Below are 27,467 nucleotides of genomic sequence, written 5' to 3'. Positions count from 1 at the left end.
AGGACCTTTAAAATGGGTCCCAAATCATTCACACAAATATACACCAAACATGATGAATATCAAAATACCAATACTCCTTTCATATATGGTTTACTGCCAAGCAAACTAAACTGCACCTACTATGAACTCCTAAATAATATTAAACAATACACAAATAACTACTACCATCTAAAAATAATCATAGACTTTGAACAAGCTATATTTCAAACATTTCTAAATGTATACCCCCACACAGCGATACAAGGCTGTTACTATCAATTTAATCAAAGTACTTGTCGACACCTCCAAGAATCTACACTTAAGACCTGATTATGAGTACAGAGGTTCCAAGACCACAATACCCGTGGTGGTGGTCCTATTGCACAATTATAAGTTTGGTGGTCCGACCACCACCAGCCCAACACAAGACTGCCCCCACCACCAGGATCCTGGATCCCGATGGGGTGGGGAAAGTTGTGGTCTGTGGCAGCAGTGCCAATGTAGCACCGCCATGCAGATTACAAGCTGTCTTTACAGTGAGCTGTTCATAGAGGGAAACCCACCATGAACATGTTGGCAATAAGGGGCCCCAACAGGGCCCAAGGAAGTTTGTAGCCCATGGAGTGTGAGCATGGGGGCACTCTGTTTGCACTGTTGTGCGTGCACTGTGTGCCATACACGAAATGGTACATGACACACAATGCACCAACATGCAAGTGGGGCTGCCATGGTGGCAGCATAAGCTTCAGGCTCTCTATGAGCTGAAGCATGTAGCCGCCATTGAACCGCAGACACAACACCGCTGGCTCTGTGGTGTTGTCGTAATACAGAAGACTGGATCCCGTCGACTTGTGTGGTGGCATACTGACCACCGCAATGGTGGTCCAGCAGTTGTACCACCCATTTCCAAATTGGTAGAATACTCCACTGACAGTGAATTTGCTTTTCAAAGTCAAAATAGTATAGCACTAGCCTACGTCCATGTCACAGAGGTAGTCAACCACTATAACTTACTAATAGAAAGCCCTTTCAACCAACAAAATGAAGACAAAATTAGTCCACTAATGAACTATTTCAAAGATACGTAGGTTGAAAGACTGCATCGTTCAAGACACGGATGCAAAGCCAAGTACCGCATAACATGGTGGAAAGTCTACAACAGTACCTTGGCACAAGAAGCCAAAACAAACAATGCAGTGGAAGGATGGCACAATGCCTTCCAATCCAAACTAGTCAGAACTCAACCTACATTATGAGAATTAATTGAAGCATTACAAAAAGAACCTGATTAAGGCCTGATTAAGACCCTGGCAATCCGGGAACAGCCGTCACTTTCTGGCAGTCCACCCACCAATATAGGTGGCGGTCTGACTGCTGGATTAAGATGTGGGCAGGGAGATTGCATCCAGACCACTTCCAGACAGCAGTCTTCACCAAGATCTGAGCTCCTGCAGCAGAGGAGACAGTGACTGCCAATGGTGGTGGTACCGGCATCGGGATCACCGTGGGTATTATTAACTGCCTGTCCACTGACCTTTTCATGGCAGGGACACTGCCATGAAAAGGTCGGCAGAAAGGCCGGTAAAGGGCCACAGAAAAGGTACCCCAAGTCAAATAAGCCCATGTGACTTGTGGCTGGGGCCCATGTTGTGCCACACATGCCACTCATGTTGGTGTGTGCACTGTTTCCCATGCACAACATGCTACATGGCAACAGTGCACCCAGCTTGCTGGAGGTGCAGCAGTGCTGCAGACCTTGGCTCCAGGCTCCTTCCTAGAGTAGAAGCATGCCACCACATTGGCTGCGCCGCCGTAATACTGCCAGCCCTACTTTAATGTTGTTATGCAGTGGTCAGTATGCAGCTGGCTCTGCGGCGTTCTCCCAACTGCAGCTGGAAACTGGCGGTGTAACCACAAAACTCATTATCAGCCCCACAGGTACCAAGAACGAAGACTAGAGCAATCCGTTACCCAATTTGGGGCTAGATGTCAGTAAAATACATTTACCGATTCTAAAATACCGAATTGTACTGATTCGGTAGTTTAGAATCGGTAAATTCAATGTAGGAAAAAATTCAGTAAAAATTACCGAATCGGTCCGATTCGGTATTTACTGAATCGGTATTTACCGATTCGGTAATTCCCATTCATTCCTATGGGGCTCCAGGCCCTTAGGAATGAATGTGAATTACCGAATTGGTAAATACCGATTCGGTAAAATAATGAAACATTCAAGGGTGGCAGGGTGTCACATTAACACCCTGCTGCACCCCTGAATAGTGCTTGTGTTGACATGTGGCAGACAGACATGCCCTTAGGGCATGTTTGTTGCATGCATGCATGTTGAAAATGCAAAGATTCAAAGGTATTCGTTATTTACCACTAACTAATAGTTGGTGGTAAATAACGAATCCTTAAAGCACATGAGAACTCTTAAAAGTGCTTCCTTCATGCCATTTACCGATTCGATAAATACCGAATCGGTAAATAATGATTCGGTAAGTACCCGAATCATCCCCTACATAGGAAACGGCCCAATACCAGTCGGTAAGCCTGAAATTTACCGAATTTCGGGTTTACCGACCGGTAATGGGCCACCTACATCTGGCCCTTGGTCTTGAAGGAAGCAAACAAACTAAAAGAATGCATGGCATGCAAACAAATAAAAGTCAAACTTGATAAATAACAAAGGACTACATTACTTAGAAATTATAGACTAAAACATATTTCTAATTTAATATAAACCTACCAAAAACTACAATAAAGTAAACCACCAAAACAAAACCTTTTTCTTTTTTACTTATGATCAAAAATATTTTATTAAATCAGGGAACCAAATATATAAAATCACCAAACTAATAAACACTGATATAATCAAATATATATATATAATAACTATTTAAAAAATATAACAATAATCCACCAACCAACACTAAAAATGTCACAACAAAACATCAAATAAATACAGCAGATATTCAAAACAATTGCACTTATTTATTTATTTATTTATTTATTATAGAGTTTTGTATAGCGCGAACAAGACCCTTGGGTATCAGAGCGCTTAACAAGGGAGAGGTAGAAGGTTAACATATATAAAAACAGTTAACATATATAAAAACAGTTAAAGTACAACAACTATATATTCGTAACAAGTGAGGCGTTCGCGTTAAAATATGCTATGGCTAAATTTGTAACTAAAACAGATATATATAACAAATAACCAATATGAGGTAGCTCGGTATGTGTTCGTATGGGGTGCTGTTCGTGATTAACAATAACATACAGATAGCATACAGAATATCACATTTCCCACCCATACAAAATAGGTAACAATAGGTAAAAATAAAACACAGTTTTCTGGCAGCAGATCTCGTTCCATCCCCACAAAAAAACCCAATGAGAATCCACAAAAAATATAAAAATCGAAAACTAACATAGGAACAATGTAATTGAAATCCCTTGAAGTAATCCAAAATCTGTAGGTTCCAAAAAAATAGCTTTTAAAAGACTGCTCTAGGAAACTTAAAAAACAGGAAATCTAAGAATAAAACATTGGTTTATAATAAACAAAAACAGATTTCCTTAAAACAAAAAAAGTAAACTGCAAACTCTCATAGAAATCATTGGGGAACAAAAACCTGTAAAACAAACATCAAAAACTCACCAGCATAATAGATCACAGTCCTAAATATACAAAAACACAACACTTAGGGCCCGATCATGAGTTTTTGCGGTGTGAGGTGGCTGGTACTCCAACGCCGTGGCACCCACCCCCCAGATTACAAGTTATTTGTAGTTGTGCGGGCATCATGGCATTCCCAGGGTGGTGCCTCTTTTAAAGGACGCAGTGCCTTTGAAGAAAGCACCCTACTTGTAATGACCCACAAGGTTCCTACATGGCATGGACTGAAATGTCCATGTCATGCAGGAAATTTTGTGCATGCACAAAGGGGGACACACGTTATGCCCCCCTTTGTGTATGCACAAGCAGAGGAGGCATGGGGGGGCCTCTAGGGTTCCCTTTGTTTCCTCTCTGCCAGGATTGACATAGAATAGAAACCTCCATCTCACTGACGGCGGAAAGGAAACTCGTAATATGCTTGGCTGGACTGCGGCAGGCCCGCTACGCACCACCTGCCGAGCCACCTCCAGGGAACGGCGGTTCCCTGGTGGCATTGGCAGTCCCAGTGCGGTCTGACTTCCCAACTCGTAAATGGGGCCGTCGGACCCCCATGGGTCTGGCGGTCAACTGATTTTTCCCTCAATCATCAAAATAAGCATAACATCGCAAAATCTAGCATAAAACTTTCATACAATCAAATCACATTTTATTGAAACGCAAAATAAATCAAAATGTACAAAAACACGCTAAAACACTACTATGTAGCTTATTACGAGTACAGTGGTCCTAGGAACGCTGCACTTGCTGTGGCGGTCAAACCACCATCACTACTAGGGGTCCACCCACCGTATTTCGAGTGTGACAGTCGGACCCCCACAGGACCGCCGCCTCTGTCGGTATCCAGCATTACCTGGCAGTGAAACAGCAGAAAGGGGCAGGAATATTCTGTTATATTCCGAGTTGCATTTCCACTGCCTATTTCATGACGGTGAGCCTGACATGAAAACGGTGGCAGAGATGCAACAAAGACAGCTCTTACAGCGCCCCCTGCTGGGCTTGGGGATGCATGCAGGGGGGTCACATGTTGTGACCCCCATGGAATTGCCCCTCTGTTCCTGCACAGTGTGGCATGCATGACATGGTGCATGCCACACCGTGCAGTGACTTGCTGCAGGTGCTATCATGCAGTAGTCTGCTTTGAGGCTCTCCTATAAGTCTACCACAGCCGCGAGACCACCACAGCATTGCCCGCCTGCCCTGGATTCACCTCAGAATCCGGGGGGCAGGCGTATCACAAGCTTGGTGGTCCTCCTGCCTGCGCAGTGGTGGCAGTGCTGCAGGAGGACCGCCAAATTCGTAATAAGGTCCTATATAAACATGCATCCTAAATCCCTCCAACCCTCAAAAACCTGTAATAAGGATGTACCTGTACGGATGAACAGCAGCACCATAGCACGAAAATTGACCCAAAATAACACAAACAGACTAAGCAATAGCAGTTAGCGGTAAATAATATGGCCGCCAAATGAAATCCATGGGAAATATCGTAAAAATATTCAATACATGTTAAACTTGTCAAACAATGTTGTAAATATGTTTATACAGTTTGAAAACTATAAATTAAAAAACTGTATAACTAAAATACAATTATTTAATATACACTTATAAAAATAATGTTACAACAATGCTAAAAAATACATGTTAAAAAAGTTTATACATGTATTCAAAATGTAATACATTTTTGAAAATATTAAACTTGCCAATGTTGTACAAAATGTTGAAACAATTGTGAAGTATAAATTAAATAATAGTATAAAATGTATACAATAAATAAATATATAATATTTAAACATGTTAAAATAATTACACCTTTTAATAATTTGTATAATTCCAAATGTACATTATACAAATATATAAAAAATTATGCACTTCTTTTTTTTACACAGGAAAAAATGTACACAATTTTTTTCATGTCACTTTGTAATGACTTTTTTTTTACTTTAAAAATATATTTGTTAAAATGTTAAACTGTACAATAAATTGAAAATGATAAAAAACTAAATAAATTATGTGTGACATCCTATTATTATACAAAATAAAACAAATCACATATACTTAAGAGGTGAGATTTACTATTCCCACCTAAATCTAAACCAACTCAGGGAAAGTGTAGGACCCTAAAGGAGTGACATTTACTATTCCCACTCCAATCTAAGTCAACTAGCAGAAGCTGTTTGGCATTAAAGGAGCTAAATGTATTATTCCCACTCCTATCTAAACCAACTTGGGGAAAGTGTTAAACACTAAAGAGATGACATTTACTACTCAAACTTACAATTAAAACAAATACTGTTTGGTGGGCTACAATTTATTCTACCTTGTTCAGTTGGGCGGCGGGGGTCTGGCCTCTACCCCTTTACTTGGAAGGGGTCTATTGTGAAACTGATTCTAAAAAAAGGGAGCGGTGCAGACCCAATGCATTATAGGCTTATAAGCTTCTTGGATATCTCATTAAAGATATTCTCCAAGATCATACTAGCCAAAATTGAAGAATGGGCCACTGAAATTAACAGAATTCCTTTAGAACAGGAGGGCTTTCGAGAGGGTCATTCAACCATAGACCACTGCTTTTCTTTGTGGGCTATTACTCGAAAGGCAGTGGAGGAACATCAAAGGCTGTCTAGTTGTTTTGTAGATTTCCGGACAGCCTTTCATTCTGTTGACAGGGATATTCTATGGGGAAAACTTGCCGCTTGGAACTTACCACTACACCTTTTAGGGGCTCTTCAATCCCTGCACTCTGGCAATTGGGCTCAGGTGGAGTTAGACAAGACAGGACAGTTGTCCCAAAGAATCTGTATCAAAAATGGCCTGCGTCAGGGGTGCGTTTTAGCACCCCTACTTCTTAGTCTATTTTTAGCCAATCTCCCAACAGCCATTTCCCAATCAAAGTCTTTTTCGCCTAAAATTAGGGATCAGCATATTGCTTGTCTGCTCTATGCAGACGATTTGGTATCAATGGACTACACTTCAATTGGTCTGCAGAGAAAACTTAACGCACTGTCCTCTTATAGTAAGCAGAACAAGATTTGTATTAATCTGGAAAAGACGAAAATTATGATTTTTTGGGAAAAAAGTGCAGAGTTTTTCCTGGTATCTTGATTCTCAGGTGGTGGAACAAGTGGAACAGTATAAATACCTGGGTTTAACTTTTAGGAAACATCTAAATTGGGGCGCGCATTGGGATGCCACTAGGCAGAAGGCCCTTTTGCAGGCAAGCTGTTTATCTGAATTAATGGTAGATTGGGGGCCTATCGCATATCCCACTATTAAAGGCCTATGAAGGGTAGATTCCACCGATAGGCCTGTATGGAGAAGAGATATTTTCTCTCGACCCAACCTACGAATGGGACATATTGAAAGGGGTAGTGCTTAAAAGACTTCTATCACTCCCACAAGATACCATGGTCCAGGCTATAAGGAGAGAGTTCAGTCTGGTATCTTGGAACATGGCGGCCGCCACTCGGGCTCTAAGATACTTCAACACCTTGCTGGAGAATGATGTGGTGGCCAAAATATCTAGATTGTGCTGGGAAGAGAGCCAAAGCAGCGAAAGGACGTGGGCAAAGGCCGTTAGAACCAGAATGACTGTAATGAAGAATCTCCATTTAAATAGTGGTACAGTCACAACCTGGCTCACTTTCCCAGGCAAACGAGTATTGAGAGAACCTGCTGCTATGGTGTAGCAAAAATGTGATTTATTATATTTAGAGAAGAAACCATCTATTAGCTTCTCGTTACCCTCACTTGGCCAGGATTGTATTTTCCCTTATTTATCACAGTTACCAGATCCAGGTTTGAGAAAAGAAATCTTAAGGGTTAGGGTGGGATGTAATCCAATCTATTCATCCCACCCATATAAGATAGGGGTGCAAAATATTAGTGGACTTTGGCCCTGCCCTTTGAAGGCCAAATGCACTTTTACGCATATTCTTATGGACTGTGTTTTTATCTTGCAAATCGGATTAAGTTTTTAAGACCTTTGTTTTATAAATATGATGCTCTTCATAGGAACAAGGCGGTAAAGTTACTGTCTGAGATGTGATACTTGGACGTGGTAGTTGGGATTGCTCGGTTCCTACGATCTGTTAAACAGAATTTTAAAAAATGAAATGTAATGGGGATGGGGTGGTCAGGAGGGAGGTTCATTTAAAGGTTTTAATTAATGCGTAATGTTTAGAATGTTTTATGGACAATTGTCTAAATAAACTTGTTTTTGAACTTGAACTACTCAAACTTCCATCTATACTAATTTGAGAAAGGCCACTGGACACTAAAATCTGTAAATCCAATTCACATTAAATACTTATGTACCTACAATATTATAAATTGAAAATTACATTTACTAGTAAACATTCTAACATTTCAGTAAAAGACAACATTTAATTCAAACACACTGTTTAATAAATTTAAATCTGTATATTACAGAACTGATGTAGCATCTTAAAATTCCTTTTAATATTTCCTACCACTCATGCACATCACAAAATCTAATACCATATTTTTCAATTAACAAAATAATCATCAATATAAATGTTCTAAACATTTAAATATGAATTTTAATACTTTACATTAATAAATCAAATATTGTAAACTATCAAAATATTTTGAAAAAGTATTTTTTTCCCAGATAACAGAAATGTATACTTATTTTATTTGAACAACCTAAAAAGGCATATATACTATTTAATACAAATGTGTTTTTTAAATGTATATATTCCAAAAAAGTGTAATATAAAACTTTTTAATAAATGGCATTAAAATATTAATCTTTCAAAATATAATTTTGATAAAATATAACTATAATAACATTTATTTTAAGAATAACAAAATGTTCAATACATATTTTTTTAACTCTCCACTTTTATTCCCTAATAACCCAACATCCCACTTCTAAAAAAGATTTAATAAAATTATTCTAAAACATTACTACATCTAGAAACAAATATTTTTTCTAAAAAAAAATAAGGTAAAAATAAATTAACAAAAACATAACAAAGTGATAAAAAATAAATACATCACATATTAATTAACACTCAAAAAAATATTTTATACAACAATATTTCCTACATTTATATTTTTCAGAACAATATTAAAAAGTACACTAAAAACAATATTTTCCCTTCAATATTCCTGTCCACAATATATGTGAAATCTCAATATTATCCGATATTTTGCACAAACACTGCTAGGCATACATGCATATTTGGGTCACTCTTAAAGCAAATTTACATTTATGTGCACCATAATTATTGGGACTAGAAAACATCCATCAATCTGAGCTGCAATGAAGCAGAATCCCATTCATTAGCTGCAGAAATGGTGGACAGAAGCATTAGAGTCACTACTGACATTTGAACAAAGGATATAAAACTGTAAAGTACTTGTTTAGAGTGGTATGTTAAAGTAGGTCACCCGAATAACACTTTTTCAGGAAGAATGGGGTGCAGTGTTGAAAAGAAGTCAAGGAGGATTCCACCGGTAAGACACTTCTTCTTTATTAAGTACCGAGGTACAGGAACGGTCAGAGCAGGCACAGAAACCAACTCCACTCTTGACCATTCTACATTCCACCATTCCAATGTAGAACCCATCGTCATGGTGGCATGTGGTAATACAATGAACTCAGAACACAACACATCTCTTCCCTCACAATCAACGGAAGAAAAGATAATTGAATAAAACTTATAGCGCAACATTGGTAAACACAGCATCATAAGTAAATACACTAACATTTCACATAGTCCTTGAACCAAACAGGGGTTCTCCTTTCTCTTGCTGACCCATTCAAACTAGGCTCACTTTGCGTGGTAGTACGCGTGATCTGCTCAGAGTCAGCTCTCCATTTTGGGTAATCTCTCCGTATTCCACCACTTTTCATCACTCAGCTTGACAGATCTGCCTCCCATTGTAATGATCTGAATGGGACTAGAAAACTTGGATTGTCCTTTAGCATCCAGACCAGTTAGTTTCAGTTTAAGCCTTTGAACGCTTTGAACAGAGATTGTTTTGTTTTCTTCCTTTGATTGGATCCTTGGTCGCATACTTTTTCTGAGCTTTCTCACAACTGTACTTCACCAATTCTCATTTCACATTTCTTGCTAGGTACATTTCAGTCACGCATCCAAGGCCTTACTAATTTGGTGTAAGCCTTTCTACCTTTCAATAGAGCAAAAGGAGACACCTTGGTAACGGCACTAGGGGTAGTGCACAAGGCCCACAATAAATCTACAAGTTCCTTCTTCCAATTCAATCCATTGGCCACAGACAATTGAATGCTGTCCTTTATGACCCTGTTACAATGTTCCCCTAAACCATTACTGTGGGAATTATATAACGAAGTGGTGATGTGCTTGATGCCCCAATGGCACCCTTGGAACCCTAGAGGACCCTTGGAACTCCTTGGCCATACACTGCACCCCATTGTCAGTGACCAGTTCAACAGGGGCGCCCTCTCTCAAAAAAAAGGAGAGGAGAAAATATATATCACCTCCTCAGTGTTGCCAGCTTCACACATTTCTCTTCAGGCCACATAGAGCCATAGTCCATCGCGACTAAACTGTCGCCGTCACTGGGTCCAATGATGTCTAAACCTAACTTGAACCATGGTTTGTCAGGAACTGGCACGGCTTCAAAAGTACTAGAAAACGTGACTTGAGTTTTGTCACTATCTGTACATGCTACACAGTCTCTCACAAAATGTTCAAGTGTCCAATCCATCCCTGGCCACCAAAAGATTTCTCTTATTCTCCTCTTCATGGCTCTCATGCCCATGTGACCTTCATGAGCTAAAGCCAAAGGTTGATTTTGCAACGCAACTTGCACTACCAACAAACCCATTCTTCTCAAAGCACCCAAATGTATACTTAAATCTAGAATTTTGTGTTTAAACGAACCAACTTCACCGTCCTTAGATACCCAACCCTTGCTTAACATGCCAATCACCACTTAAATTGTTTCATCCTCTGCCATCACAACTTTTCACTCTTCCTCTGAAAAGCAACTAAAACAGGATTCTGCCAACGAGGCCACAATGCAAAACAGATCCTCCAATTGTTCCCCTGCTTGCACATTAAAAAGGGGCAACCTGGATAAACAATCTGCAAAAATATTCTTAGCCCCAGGAATGTTTTCCAAATGGAATTCCATCAATCTATAATGCCACTTAGCAATATGGGGAGTTGCACGGCTGGCTCCCTTCGTGGTGAACATATTTATTAAATCGATAATGAACTCCTATCCCCATAAGTATTGCCTGTAGTGATTCACACCATCAACAAACATGGGCTTCATGCTCTATATCAGAATAGGTGGACTCCGCACCTCTTAAAGTGCGATATGCAAAGGCCACCACTTCTTCCCTTCCCTCTTATCTTTGGAGTAGCATGGCACCCAACCCATACTGACTGGCAGCCATGATTACAATAGATGGATCATGTCGGTCAAAATGTTGCAGAAGAATAGCACTACTCAATTCTAATTTTAATTATTGGAATTCACTCTCTAGACCGGAAGACCATACAAATTGTTGCTTTTTCTTCGTAAGTATCCTCATGTTATGTTTATTATCACTGCACTTGGGAGTACACCTGGCGTAGAATATTAACATCCCAAAAAAACTGCTCAGAACTGGTGATATTAAATAGTGCAATACCACAACGGGCATAATTAGCATACACTCCTAATTACAGCAATGCTAACATGCACTGTCAAAGCAAACTGGACTGTGCTAACTTGCATCTAATATTAACCTGGAGGTCACAAGTTACTATTACTAACTTGAAGGTCATAGAGGCTTAGATCTAGGAAGGAGCCGCCCAGACTTTCATCCTGCTGAAAATGAGTACCATTGAGATTTGCAACAATAACACCTATTATTTGAGCACGAATGACAGTGGTTTCTTCTATCTCTTTTTGAAGTGGTTAAAACATTTCCATTGAAGTATGTAGTTTTTCCACCTGTATATAAAAGAATGTATTTCAGTTCCTCTGAGATTTAGCTCTATAGTCAGGTATTGTAGCTCGGGTGCGAGGTGTTGGTGTGGGCACAGTGAGACTCACCAGATGTTATAGACTAAAATGCGTTTTGTTGGGTATCGCCTATTTCTTTGCGTGAAAACAATATATTTGGCCTTTAACCTTGCATTCAAAACACTAACAGTACAATTATTAAAATAGACAAAACACAACAATGTTATTAATTATTAAGTATTTTCTAAAGTCAAACACCCAAATAATGCAAAAATATTTCTTCGTATGCGGATGTCGTGAACACAAAATAATAAACAACGTGACGGTGAAAGGTGACACAAGCTGCAAAAGTGCTAGACATAGCACTATACAAAAAATATATACATTAAACAATTACAAAAATGCCCATCCTTTTTATATCAAATAGGTTAACAAATACACTATCTCATTATTAGTTTTTGGAAGGATGGTTTACCAACAACATGAACTAATAAGGTTGTCGTCGATGTTTAAACCCTGTATGTATGTGCTAATGGACTCCCATCACTGCAGGTCTTTCACTGCAGGTCTTTCTCAGGACTAGTGAGTTGAGGACAGCTTAAATGCAACAAGATTATTTGTGAATCAAGACTCCTCCAATCCAGGATGAAGCTAAGGGCAAGTATCAACAAGTATCCACATCATTTTCATCAAGGAAGGGGGAAAGGTTTAAAAGTTTAAACATGTCTCAGGTCTGCCATTGCAGCCTGTGTTTACAGTTTTGTTTTTAAACTGCCATTCCGACTTTGGAAAAATAACCATTTTGCCTGATCCAAACCTTCATTTTGAATACATTTAGGTCACCCTTAATGTACACCCTAGACTGCCAGAGATCAGGGTGCAATGTATTTGAAAGGTAGGACATATACTTTTAGGTTTTACCTGTCCTGGTAGTGAAAAACTCTTAAAGAAGTGTTCCATTACTGAAAGGTCTACCCCTCCCATAAGATAACATTGGAGTTACGTGATTACATTTAACAAACTGGAACTTTCAAATGGGAACAGGTAACCTTTTTCGTGTTTGATGTCTTTAAAATTGTAAACAAAAATCCTAACTTAAGATTAAGTCAGATTTAAAATTACAATTTTGAAATTACCACTTTTAGAAAGTTTGCATTTTCCAGCCTTAGCCATTTGGTGCCCGCAGCCTGTCTCTGGGTTACATGACTAGGTATAGTTGACAGTTGGGCTTTGTGTATTCTCCAAGATAGCCCAGCACAATAGGGAGCTTAGGTGTGCCTGGATGGGCTATCACTGGCAGGAAGGGAAAGAGGAGCTGGGCACAAGCCCACTTACACTTAAATAAGCTGTGTCCTGCCTTAACACAAAGGGCTGCACCTGTAGTTAGTCTGCAGCCAGGGTAAGGAAAGCAGGACACCTGTGCATTTCAAAGGCATGCCTCTAGAAGCGTCTCCCAATTTCAAAGGCACAACTAGGTATAAATACTGTTCCTCTGACACCAACTTTTCAGTACATTTCTGGACCTGTGGATACTCTGCCAGGAACAAGGGCTGACGTGCTGCTGAAACGACTGCCACTCTGCTGGACTGCTGCTCTGATGGACTGCTGCCCTACAGACCTTGCACCTGCTGCTCTCTTGCCTGGGTGGCAAGGACTAGGCCTCCATCTGTTGAACCAAGGACCAGAGTGACTACATGGGCTAGTTGGCTGGCTCCCTGACTTGAGTATCAGGAATAGAAGGCTCTGACAACCTCGACCCTAGCACCTGGACAATCTGTGAGTCTAACCTGCCCAGAAGTGCAACTGGGCATAAGGTGCTGGGCCTGCCTCTGTGGATTCAGCAGAACCAGTGCATTTCCTCTGCTGTGTGGAGCAACCCCAAGCACAACTGAATTGTTGTTGCTGCTGCATGAACTGCATCCATTGCAAAGACCCACAAATACCTTCTCAGCCCGCAGCCTGTTCAGGACAATCAATGCGCAACGCATCCTCATTGCATGCCCTCATCGACGCCAGCCTCAGTGGTGATGCCGGACTCAGAATAGCAGCCCTGCAGCTTCTCAGAACTGATGTATCGCCTGACTGCACACCGCATTACCGCGCATCACAGCATTGCCACACCTTGGGACAGACACATCGCTTTGGCTGTGGAATGCGTCTCAGCCGCGGATCCTCACAATGCTCTGCGAACCTTGATTTAAGGTACTTTGTTCAGAGGGCCTAACTGGGTCCCTTTAGCAGGCCTGCACTTCATTGTGATTATCCTGAACTTGTGAAATTTCCCCACTCTGGCGCAATCAGATATCCACAGTTGAAGCTTTGGGCTTTTTGCCGCTGTTTACACTAAAATCTTTACAATTGCAAATCTCTGGTTTTACTGATTAGATGTTTCTCATTTTGGTCTTGTTTTATTTATTAAAAGTCACTCTCTTTTTCTGACGTGGTGTAGGGTCCTTTTTGTGTGCTGTTTTCCACTATATTATTATTTGAAGAATTGCACAAATACTTTACACATTGCCCCTAAGTTAAGCTTGACTGCTCTGTGTGTACCTACCACAGGGATGAGCTAAGGGATCTGTTTTAGGAGGAGGTAGGCTTATGTTTAGATGTTATTAATCAATCGCTTACAGTGAACCTGCATTCCCCTAGGGATTGAATGCTCTCACTGACTCCAAGGGAACTAACACTCTGAGACCATATTTTGGACAAAAAGACTCCCCTGTCAAGATTTCCTATAACCTTTCTTAGCAGAGAACAAATATCTTTGATGTCACTAAGTACCAAGTCAAGGGGCTCTAAAGCACAACAATACTCTATCTCTGTAGCAATTCCTGAAGCGTGAAGGTTGTGGAGGAATCAAAATAAGGAATTCTACCAGAATGATAGAGTTTAGAAACCATAGTTTCAATTATAAAAAAGTTACAATGTTAAGATTTTGCATCAATGAAAGTCGTATTTGTAGTACAAAATAAATTACTAGTGTATTCCATGCCTCTCTAAAAATTCAACCAGTTTTGTTGTAAAACAAAAATCCAGAAAGGGCTCTTATGACTCTGTTCCAAAAAGCATATATTTCATCTGTAAATAAAAGTCCTTTCCTATGACAGACATTGAATCTACTTTCCCTAGTCTTAATACTGCTGCCACAAGAGACTTCTTAGAAACTCAGAATTTGTATGTTTCTAATTTATTTGTTGGACAATTTTCAAATATTACCAATTCTAACTATACCTTTACATGCATATTTACCCACCTTAAGTATAGCCTGATTAATGGTTTGTATCCTACACATGTCTTTCTCATGCCATTCCTGTAGCCACCGATATTCTTTCCCGGTTTCTAAATGTTCTTTTAGAATCTTTGGTCTTGTATTAATAACATTTTTCTGTGGCAGCAGTGAGAGATGGTTCAAAGTGTATCAAGAGAAAATTACCAACATAAAATTGTTATTATGATTATGAGAACACTATCATAAAAATTACCATTCCAGTGATTTTGCAGCGAGTTCGACGTGAGAATCCATGCTAACCATTTTCTATAACTCACAATATTTAGCAGTGCCAGTACCCACACCAGCTCCTTTCCTAATGTCCTGTCTTTGTGATGCCAAGGATACACTGTGAATCGCACTGAAGGATGGTATCATCTGGGTGGTTGGGATGCTGCATTGCTATGGCCTGTGGAAACTCGCTGAGCATCCGCTGCTGGAAAGCCTCTAGTCTCTCATAGTCATGGCCTCGACATACAAATTCCTTGTTCTGTAAAAGATTCAAATAAAGAAAAAAAATTGTGAGTATACAGGTACCTTACACAACAGAGAATCAATCGTAGAGTGTTTTAAATATACCAAAATACTGCTGGCATGGTGCCTTCCTCTGAGGATATCAGTGATATGTCAATTATCAACATGAGGGATGCTCAGTTCATGATGTTTCTACCGCAGCACACGTTAGTTAAGCAAAGCTAAAGAAGGTGTGTATCCTAGTGGTAGTTATTTGCTGTAGATAAGGTTCTTGCACATTTCATGTCTCTCGTGTAATATGAAACGTAATGGTCGTCAAGAAACTTAATGGTCGTCAAGATTCAAAGCCCCCAAGCTGGGGGTGATGTTAGAAATTCAGAGGTCTGCTAAAGTGTAAAGTAATTGGTGGTCCACGCCCAATATCAGTGGAGCACATGTGCAGAACAGGTTGTGGCCCTGAGCTTGGGTTGACAGCGATAAAGACGTTGTAACAATTTATCATCTGTTAATGATATAAGTGATATAAGGTATAAATAGTGCGATATAATAATGTCACAGTGTCATAGAAAGTGTACGGTCTGGGTTCAATTTGGTGATGTCACTGACATATTGGTGTAACAGTTAAGACATCCTTGGGCAATACTTGTGGGGAAGAGGTAGAGAAGAGTTTAGGGTCTCTGCCTTGGAGGATGGTAGCAGTAAAGTTTAGGTTCAGACGAAATCAGACACGCTGCTACAAGGTATTAGTGATGCATAGTCACAACTGTATGTTTCTAGAATACCATGGTCTCAATATTGTCTTACACAAATATCTTACACAAATATATCACTGCATTGGAGTTAGTAATAGGAAGTTTTCTCCCAATGGAGCAATATTTTTATTTAATGATCGTCAGACCACAAAATTTATATTTGGTTATTTGTTTGTCAACAATTGTGAGACAAATAGCCGTACACAAGTTATGAGGTGCCTTCCTTGAAATGTACACAAATACAAACAATAAGAAAGATCATGCTCATGGGATCCATGTCATTACTCAAAAAATAGTCATGTGTGTAATCAGTTTCTTTGTCTCGCTGATTATCAATGGAGTGATACTATTTGAATCATTACTCCGAGCAATAAGATTCAGATATATTTCTGAATTTCACAAAATTAACCCAAAGGAATGACAACTTCAGACCTATGCTAAGGCTACCCACACATGAGACAGTGGATTGATTTTTCAGCAACAGGAAAGAAAGTATGATAATAGCTAGCAGAAAACCTTGTACCATTCTCTTGTGAACAATCTTGGAGAACACGTTTGTTGCAGATGCTCATTCATTAAACTCTTGCTAGGATGATAACTGAAAGGAAGAAGGCTCTAAGTATCTCTTTAAAAGCTTTACCTTCAGTACCAGAAGGATACTCTCTGACAGAGCTCAAAGGATGAAAGGATTGAGCATGGCAAAATTTTAGATGGCATGAGTGGCTGACATATAAAATGGTAGAGAGGATGACTTCTGTCACAACTGGCTCATCACATATGAAGGACATACTCTGGAAGTAAGATAAACAATGAGAGGAATGTGTATGACTCCTTTCCTACCCGCAGGTAAGGGGCAAGTATAATGCAGAATGAAACTTGCTACAGGCACTTTGCATGCTGAGCACCAGGTAATCCACACGTTTGGTGGCCTGGAAGGAGACATACAAATGTATCCACTCTGGAAAAGGAGGTTAATTTAAGAAGCAGTAAGGTAATGGTTTCCCCATGCTTAGGGTCAGTGCTTCAGTCCTTAGGCCTGACTGCTCGTGTTTGATTGTGTTGGGTTAGAACACTGGAAGAGTTAGACATAGATAGCAGCTGGCTTGTGAAGATAACAGCGTTGCACTGTGATGTCTCAGCATTGCCAAGCCTGGCAGGGTGGCAGGCACCAGACATCATCCATGAAAAATCTCTACTAGAATAAGACCTCTACTTGGAAAAAGCGCTGGACTCTTTGGCGGACCAAGAGCTGGATGTCTAGGCATGAAACTTCAATTAGTTTCTAGCCCATCCTCATCACCTGGAGGTGCAGGACAAGAAGAGGGGATGCTGAGAGTTACAAAGGGAGATTCATAGCATTACCACTGAGAAACTACTAACCCCCCAGGGTGTGAGAGGGAACTTACTTCCTAACCACTGGGAGGGGGGCACTTACTTCCCAAGGAGGGTTTCTTCCCTCACAGACATTTTTCACAGCCACCTTTTACTCCTCTGCTAGCTTAGGTGGAACTCATTCGTGCTGGTGTCACATTTAGTTCCAGGTCACAAGAGGCAGTATCAGCATAAGCGATGCACGAGGACTGGAGCTGAAGCCCCCTCGATGACCTTGATTAAACCCGAAGGAAGTGTGGCACTATCAGACTCCATGGAAAACAGAGACCTTACAGAAAAGAAACAGGTTGATAATTTCCCTATTCCTCACATTGTTTGCAATAAGATCAAGAATATTGTAGACTTGCACCACTATCACGATTTGCTATTGGTCCTGAAGAAAGCCCATAAGTCCGATTAACCGGCAGACTGGGCTGAAACATGTCGGCCATTTTTTACCTCACTAACTGCGCTCTGAACTCCTGACAATTTCATAGAACACACATTATTAGCATTCCCCTAACAGGGGCTATCCGAATCCAGACTGAATAAAGTTAATTTGCCTGGCTATACGGATATTTTAGACTGTACACTGTCCACATCACTGGGTCACTACTGTTTTTAACCATGGGTAAGAACCTCCAGATGGAGGCTGCATAACGAAAAACTAACCCTATGATTATGCACACATGTGTATGAAGAGCAGAGAACCAAGATATACCGCTACGACTACTTCCCAACACGTGCATTAGGGTTTTTTACTGGAGACACCTCACTTACCTCTTGCATACCCTGGTTCATGCGGGACAAGTGATCCTTCCCCATTGATTAGGTTGTCACTTTTAGTTAGACATGAGAGGACGAGTATGAAAATATGTATGTGGCTTCCACTTTTACTTCTCAATGTCCAAAGAAGTTTAGGACATTTTTGCGCAAGCCAGATCACCACCACTGAGGGAGGTTTTAATGTTGCCTACCCTAACAGAAGGAGTGGAAGGTGATTGATTTTCTCACTACTGACAATGCAGGTGAGCCACTAAGTCAAGTGAGAGTGAGGATGAAAATAGCATGCCTGTGGACATGTTTGCCCAGATAAATGTGAATCCAGACTTACAGAGAGTTGTGGCATATTTTCTATGATTTAAATCTGTCACAAGAAATGACATCATTAATAAACAAGGACTATGAAACACAAAGAGCTTGTATGGCTGTTTGATAATGTGATGCAAAAAAGAGGGTTTTGTGGGTTCCAAATCAATTATGGAGGCGCTAATATTTGTACTAAAAAAGTACAAGTCCCTACAGTATTTACCCAGGGAACAGGCAGTGATAAGGTTCCTGTGCAGGTAACGCAAAGCTGTACTGAGAGCCAGGCAGAAGAATACCACTCATGGGGTAGCATAGTGCACTTATGGGGAAAAAAAGGGTACATACAATAATGAAAAAGCCTGTTATTTGAACAGGTCAACGCAAGATATCTGAACCTCTCTGCTGTCATAAGTACATGTCTGAGTTTCATAATAAGTTAGAGAGGTGTACTTTAGAAAGGTAAGTCTCTAACCATACTAGGATTAAGAAAGCCTATGCTTCAGAAAGTTTGAGGATAAATAAAGTTGTAGACCTAGTGGTGCAAGCCTTGGTTGTATCAAGACTCGATTATGGAAACTGACTATACCTCGGATCACCCAAATATGCCACCAATAGGCTGCAGGTTGTACAGAATGTGGCAGCTAGACTGCTCCTCTATATACCCAGGAATCAGTCAGCTTGATCATCCCTTAGAGAGCTACACTGGCTTCCTGTCCACACTAGGATCAAATTTAAGTTCCTTTGCCTGGCACATAGAGCTATGTATGGGAGAGGTTCGACCATGTTGCGAACCTTGATCTCCCACTACTCACCTCGCCGATGTCTTAAATCAGGGTCGAGTTTTCTGATGAACACCACCAGAATTAGGAGGTCAAGGTGGGGTGGAAAATCTTTTAACATCTGGCACCCAAACTCTGGAACAGTATGGACCCAGAGTTGTGATTGATCGAAAACGAATAGTCTTTTGAAAAGAAACTTAAAACATGGCTGTTCCCTTAACTCTCATTCCAGATAGCCTCCCTTACCTATTATAACACTGGGATGCCTGCGGGTACCCATGTGCTCTATAAATCCCTAAACCTAAATCTGCACACCTTGAAGGTTAAGAACACTGGCCACTGTAAAGGCAAAAAGAATCTAGGAGCTGAAGATTCTATGGCATGTCACTTAATTTCAACCGCACAAACCTAATTCATCTAATTCAAAACACCATGACTTATTCAAAGTAAAACAGTGATGTTCAACTTAATTACATTTCTAGAATAAAAAACACCTAATTTAGAGCATAAAAAGCGCAGCTAGAATGTCTCCAATTAGTTTCCCAATTAAATAGTTGGAATCCACGTCTTCACCATTCTCTTCATTACCCCTCCACATAAACGACCCATTTTTTATAAAATCTTCCAATGAAAATATACATATCTATATATTTCATAAATTTTAAGGAAAAGCCATCCTTTGTGCTCCTCCCATTTTTTTCTTCAACCTTCTTAACTCCATCTTCTTAGCATCTCCTCTAGCAGTACTGACCGCCACAACAACAAATGTTGGAAACTGTAACAAAACTAGAGGTGCTTCTCAAACAACAGAGCTATCTGCTTATTGGCCACGGACAGATGGGTTTTGGTATGTCTGAGGAGATCATCTAAAACCTCAGTATAAGGAAAGGATACTTACTTGTAATCCTAGTTCATCATGATGGGTATCTTTTTTAATCAAAAACATAACAAATAACATAATTTACTACTAGCATCCTGTAAATTCCACACAAACTGAGATATTTAAATGGCAATGAATATAAAAGAAGTTCCTATGATGGAGAATATGTATATCAGCTTTACAGGGTAAGGTAAACAACTTGTCTTTCAGCTACTACCTAGCTTTAGAAACTTGCTCAACGGATACAGGTATGTAGGACAACAAATAAGACAAATGTGCACATGCCACTGGTCTCAGACAATTATCCTCAAACTGGTCCTCAAAGAGACTCCCACTATGAGGCTTATGTCTTTGTGTTAAAAGCAACTCCCCCGATAGTTGTGAAAAAAAGTAACTTACCTTCAGTAACAATATTTCTGATGGAAACACAAACTTTCTGGAGATTCCTCATATTTTGAATATCCTCTCTAGTGTCAGATTGGTTGGAAAACATTTCCCCAGTAATAGCTCTCCTGCTCTGGCAGTTGGCATCTTACAACTTCAGCCTTTACTAAGCCCATTTGGCACTGCTCCATGAGAGTATATTAGGCACCAAAGGTTGTGATGGTATCAGTGTTCTGTGCACTATCGAGGCATTTGGACACAAACCTAGTAAGCATCAACAACAGTGACAATAATAGCATATAGCTTATTTGTATATCATGGGATCTTATTAGGCACAGCAATAGCTCATCAAGAGACAGTGATGAGGAGTCTGTGGGACGATTAAGGGCCAGAGTTAAAGCTTGGATGACAGGGTACTCCATCACAAATTTGACAGTGTGCCCTTGTTGCCAAACCCCAGCCTACCCACTGTATTTAGAGTAAGACCACCCAGCTTGTCCGTTTATGTTACCCCCATTGGCTACACTGATGGAATGTTTACTACAATGGCCTGGTCGAGTGCTTCCCATCGGAGTAAGCACATCACACTCCTGCCCTAGTTAACGCCGATGGTCTAATGGCCATTTTTTCATCCATCACCACCAGGGAAATCCTAGCAGTGATGAACAGCAATAAAAATAATGACACCCAACACCTAGTTAAATAACCTCCCTGGACTTGATTTCATTAAGTATTTGTCTTTCAAAAGCTTAAATGTTTGGTGGACAGCCATCAAAACCAACAACAGACACCAGATCTCTGATGGGGGTTCCTCTGAAGGTACAAAGATCCCAGTTGGGCCAGCGGTGATTTCCTAATATGTGTGTTCCTCTGTCCGTCAGTTTGATGGACATAATGTCCTCCGTCATCATGATGGACAGAGTACATAACACAATACAATAAATCTGGCTTGTTTTACTATCCACCTGCGAAATCATTACCAAAGTAACTTCTTCTTCTGACAGGTACATCTTCTTGTAGATTCTTTCCTTTAGGAATGAGTCCTAAAGCAATATCCACCCGGGAAGGATAAGGGAGCAGTGCATGTTAACTGGGCCTGGGAGGAATGTAAATTCCGTCTGAATAATACACATCATTTCAGATAATTTGTATTATGCTTGTAATGTGAAATCCTCAAATTTACACCATTAAGCCACTTTGTGTAAGTAAGAGGCATTTGAGGGAAAATGTACCCCTTTTTGTAGTAAGAATTTACCACTATTGCACAGGAACAGAACGTGAGCAGTTGTTATTTGCAGTGTTGCTTTTTACACTATATTTTTAGAGTAAAATGCATTTTTCCATCAAATTTCGCAAAAAAATTCATTTCATGCTAAAATGTCATGTAAAATGACAGATTTGCATTTAGCCAAATTATCATTATTTAAAAAAAAGTTTTCTTTTGCTGAAATTTCATGTCATTAAGCAAAGGTACATCATGTGAATTTCATACACTCCTATTGGAAGGAAGGCATGCAATATATTAATTACGAAGTATCCATCATTGTGTCCTTGTATTGTGAGGCAATGATATTTGACAAAAGTGTATAATGATGACCATGTGCTATCCCAGCAGATGTAAGACACCAGCTCGCCTCAGAAGAGAGTCATGGAAGCAGTCCTCCAGATTATAGTTTTTGGCTAGGACCCAACACATCCTAATACTGAGGATGACTCAACATGAAATAGTTCTTATGTTGACAGGTTTCCCCTTCTTAGCTTAGGTCCATAAAGATCTGATCACCCCGTCTGTCCTGTCGAATAATAGGACCTAACATTCCTCATTTCGGTCTGTGCAATCACTCTTCATGTGTTGTTGGATAAGGAGGCATGAAGAAAGAAGGCAGAGTAAGAGACTGGCTAAAATGAAAGGCAGAAACCACCTAGGGTAAGAAGAATGGGCAGCTTCAAATTAACAACTTACTGTAAAAGGTAGGCAAACTAAGAAGCCTGAAGATTTACAGGCCTACAAGCTGCATTGTTATCACTATCAACAATACTGACTTCAAAGTAAGAAGATAAGCTGCCCAAACTGTGCAGTATATCTAAGGGAATGCCATTTAGAAAGTCAAGACAAGATTAAAATCCCACTGAGGAACAATGAATGAAGTAGAAAGAAACAAATAAAGGAAACCTTTTGAAAATGTGCCACTAATGGTGACCAAACCATTAATATGGCAGCCCAAGCTCTTAACTGTAGTGACCGTCAAGCCATACTCTGCAAGAGGCAGCACAAATGAAAGATGTTGGAAAGGTGGGATTTAAAAGGGTCTAGGACTTCTGATTCTCAACAATGAAGAACTTTGTTACTGCGACTGTCATAAATGGATTCTGTAGAGGATTTCCTGGTGGCCATGATGACATCCACAACTTCACTGGCGAGGCAAAAGGACTCTACCTTACACCGCTCAGTTTCCACATGTTCAGCTGCAGCAGGTAGGGGGTGGGGTGGAAGAGCTGCCCATCCTGCTAAAAGAGGAGGTTCACTCTGATTGGGGACAAAATGATGCTTGCCAACTGATGGGCATACAAAATCCTCCCTGCTCAATCTGGGTAATAAATATTAGCTGGGTATCATCCTCCTGCACATTCTGAAAGGTCTTTTGCCCGAAGCAGAGTATGGCACAAATGTGAGGACGCTTCCTGTTCTGAGCTATGGTGAAGAGATTCATGAACTGAAACTCCAACCAGGACTAGATTACCTCTTTCACTATTGACCCGCCTTTATCGGCTTGCTTGACTATAATGTTGTCATTCTGTTTAATAGTTTGCAAAGCCAACTTCTGTTCTTGAGATAAATTTGGTTTGACATATCCGTTTCTTTTCTTCTCTTGTATAGCCAGAGCTGAAAGTATCGTTTTTTCAAAGTATGTAACCTCTTTAGAGGTTACATACTTTGAAAAAACGATAAAGGCGGGTCAATAGTTGTATGGGGAACAACAAATTACATCCAAGAAGCAACCAAACAATTATCAGATTGGAATTGCTATCGTAAGATCAACAAGGACCCAACACTGGATCTACAAAAAGAATTAGGCCTGATCCTCAAGAATGGATTCGAACAAGGTTTTCTAGGCAAAAATGAATTCAATTTTTTGTCCAATAAACATCCGCGCATTCCATTGTTTTATGTGCTCCCCAAGGTGCACAAAAATGCAGATACCCCTCCAGGCAGACCCATTATTTCTGGATGCGACTCATTATTTGAACCGGTCTCAAAATTCATCGATTTTTTTCTGAAGCCCTTTACTCTCACGGTTAAATCTTTTCTTTTGGACACCACTGATTTTCTATTGAAACTTGAACAAATTCCATTCACTGAAAATCAAGACATGCTAGCTAGCATGGACATAGTCTCGCTTTACACCCAGATCCCCCAGGATCAGGCTTTGGAGGTATTAGAGATTTATTTGAACAAAAGAGAGAGCCCTATGAAAATTCCAACATAATTTATATTACAACTGGCGAAACTGGCCCTTACAAAGAACTATTTTAAGTTTGGTGATGACTTTTATTTCCAGGTTAAGGGGGTCGCCATGGGCTGTCCCTTTGCCCCGGAATTGGCGATCCTCTATATGAGTCAATACGAAGAGATGTTCATCCATAATAATAACCCATTCCTCCAATGGATAGGGGGATGGGTAAGATACATAGATGATATTTTCTTCACATGGTCAGGGACACCAGAACAATTGAACCAATTTCACACCTGGATCAATGACAGGACAAATGACATTAAATTCACACTACAAACTTCAAATACAAGAATGTCCTTCTTGGACGTTGAAGTGTACTGTGCAGATGGACGACTCGTCACTACCCTTTTCAAAAAAGACACGGACCGCAACAAAGCATTGGATTTTTCAAGCAACTATCCGAGAAGTCTCAAACAAAATCTCCCGATAGGACAGTTTTTGCGCATTCGCAGAAACTGTTCCTTCAAAGACGAATTCATGGATCATGCCAACGTCCTAAAAGACAAACTTCAAGCTCGTGGATATCCGGCTAGATTATTAAAACAATCTATCAAACGAGCATGGTGGACACCCCGAGAAGAATTACTAACGAGGAGAAAGAAACCACAACAACAACGGATTGTTTGCGTGTCAACATATTGCCCTTCATCAAATCTCTTAAAAAAGTTGATCCACCAGAATTGGCATTTAATCAAAGACCTGAATACTCAATTTGTGCAATACCCTTTATTTGCATTCAAAAAAGATAAAAGTATTGCGAACTACATTGTCAGGGCAGCAATCCCTAAACCAAAGTCATTGACAGTTAGAGACTATGTGAACTTGCCACCTATTAAAGGTCATCATAAATGTGGCACATGCCTATGCTGTGCTTCCACTCAGGAAGGGAATCTATTCCAGCATGCAGGAATATCCTGGAAGCATGAACAATTTACTAATTGTAAATCAAGAAATGTGGTGTACGGGATCCTATGCCCGTGTGACAAGTTGTACATAGGTAAAACAACTCAGGAAGTACGACAAAGGATGTCCCAACATAAATCACGTATAAAGAGGAAAGTGGTCACTGCCCCATTAGTTCAACATTGGATCGACCAGCTCCACGGGGAACACGATCTGAAATGGACTGTGATCTCCAAAATCGACCCTGACCCAAGAGGCGGAGATGTAGAGGCCAAATTGCGTCAACGCGAAGCCATGCTAATTTTGAAATTTAATACAACCACGCAAGGCTTAAACGAAATGTCGGAATTATATAGTCTGTAAAAGAACATAATTCTCGTTTACCATAGGTTGCGCTTACACACTTCTGAAACTATGGCATCTTATCTCCGTGTCACACACACGGCCTGAAGTTTCATCGAATAGAAATCGGAGAACCCTCCGGCTGTTCTAACTACAAATCCCAGGATTCCCCCTGCTGTAACCCGGAAATAACCTAGAGTAAATACGAGGCGTTTCCGCTCCACTGGTATCGCGTTTTCCATTGACCGCGACCCAGTTCGGAGGAGAAAGATGCAGCCTCAGGTAAGCAGCGCCCGTGATCCATTAGTCAACCGCGAGCGGTTTTGCATGATTTGCCTGTGCCCTCCCGCTTGTGCTATATGTCTCAAAGGGCCCACAACGGAACACTTTCATCCGTTGTTTTGTATTTTAGATTGATCCACGAGGCGAGCCCGCCCCTCGCTTACAACTTAGGAGTTGGGAAAAGCCAACCACCCGGGGACACCTTGAAAGGGGATTAATCACAATAACATTCTGTGAGTACTAAAACAATCCTGCGACAGTTTTTTCATAAAAACGACCATTTGTCTTTTTGATTCTGAGACATATTGTTTTACTCCTTTTCAGTATACCTTCACGCCTAAATTGCAGTCACATTACTGACAGGTAATATACTGAGAGTGTATGGATGCGAAGTGTAAGTTTGAGAGTCTTTCTTTCGTTTCCACTGACAGAGTTTCCATTCATTGTTTTCCACAGATTGAGTTTGTGTGGTCCTGAAGAGAATCCTATACATCAATTTAGGATTCGAAACGCGTCGACCTATTGAGGTGGTAGTTGAATGTTGGCGCCACTGTAGTGGCTTTTTTGTACAATGTTGTGGCCAAACGTTGGTGATAAATAAGCTGAATTTTGCAAAGCTTCATCAGAAAACCGATTATTTTGTTGTGTGACAAAAAGAAAAATATACTTTTTCATTTGTTTCTAAATAAGCCCAACTTAAATATAGGACGATGATTACTACTGCTGCTTTGTTGTAAATAGTTCAAAATAACGCCAGCAACTTCCACCGACCTCATTTTGTTCTGTACAATGTTCTTGTTGTCTAGTGTCTATTGTACGTCTAGTGTCTAAATGTTGTCTAAAATGTTCTATTGACCTTCCCCCGGCCCATTCACCTGTTTCTCCTCCCAATTAATTGTATATTGTTGTATATAGCGAATGTTCTTTTTGACAAATATAACTAAAAAACAAAAAACAAAGTCTGAATAAAAAGTCAAATTTAAAGTCAAATTAAATTTAATAAACAAATATCAATTGGAAGCTTCTTGTTTCAAATCTTCATTGACTGAAAAAGTGGTCAGCTTGATAGAGCAATTAATAGCTCTTCAAATGTAATTTGTAGTCAATTACTGCACAGTACTGGCAAATGGTTTTGTAGATGACTTTGAAGGCTTTGAGTCAACTCAGACAGCAGTGTCTGCGTCTGTGCCAAAGGGGCTCCGACTGAATGGGAGAAGGAATCTTGGTAAGCTTCAACTTTTTCTTAGGTGCTTTGGCTCAAGCCCCCTGAGACATAGTGTCAGGAAATGTTAATGTCCAATCCATTCGATTCACTAAAAGCCAGATTTATCTTGGCAAATGGGAATACTCTGTTACAAATGTGACGGATATCCAGTCCGTCGTATTCAATCCCATTATATCCTATGGAGATCGTAATACGGTGGACTGTATATTCCATTCGCAGAGATCTAAATAAGGCCCAAAGTCCACAGGATTCAGCTCATTAGTGGGAAGTGGCCTAGAGGGGGAAAGAGCTGCCCTGAACACGACCAGCTTTGGAAATCATAAGGTCTAAGTCTATGCAGGAGCCGTAGACTGTGGTGTCATGTTCCAAATCTAAAAACACATGCTAAAGTCATGGGAGTCTGACAAGGACATTTTCTTGTAACATCTGCAACACTTGAGAGGTTTGGATGAGACACTGGACTTCTGTATTACACCCCCTGGAAAAAGTGGTTAAAATTAGTTTTATCTAATTAGCAAATGCATGGCTTTCGCACGGTTCTACCTTAGTGTGAAACAACTACTAACCGTTC

The 27,467-nt window shown here is 40.2% G+C and overlaps 1 protein-coding gene across 1 annotated transcript in view; it reads right to left on the bottom strand.

Annotated features, from left to right (window-relative positions):
• DOCK3 (dedicator of cytokinesis 3) overlaps positions 1–27,467 on the bottom strand; it is a 1,414,611-nt gene that overhangs the window by 115,309 nt on the left and 1,271,835 nt on the right. Inside the window, exon 41 of the mRNA XM_086938817.1 lies at positions 15,249–15,390. Coding sequence (XP_086794943.1) covers positions 15,249–15,390 — 142 coding nt within the window. The remainder of the gene's footprint in view (positions 1–15,248; positions 15,391–27,467) is intronic.

Source organism: Lissotriton vulgaris, chromosome 9 (assembly GCF_964263255.1).
Source record: "Lissotriton vulgaris chromosome 9, aLisVul1.2, whole genome shotgun sequence".
NCBI classification, from domain to species: Eukaryota; Metazoa; Chordata; class Amphibia; order Caudata; family Salamandridae; genus Lissotriton; species Lissotriton vulgaris.
The sequence above is the reverse complement of the archived record's forward strand: the minus strand, read 5'-3'. Positions and strand labels throughout refer to the sequence as shown.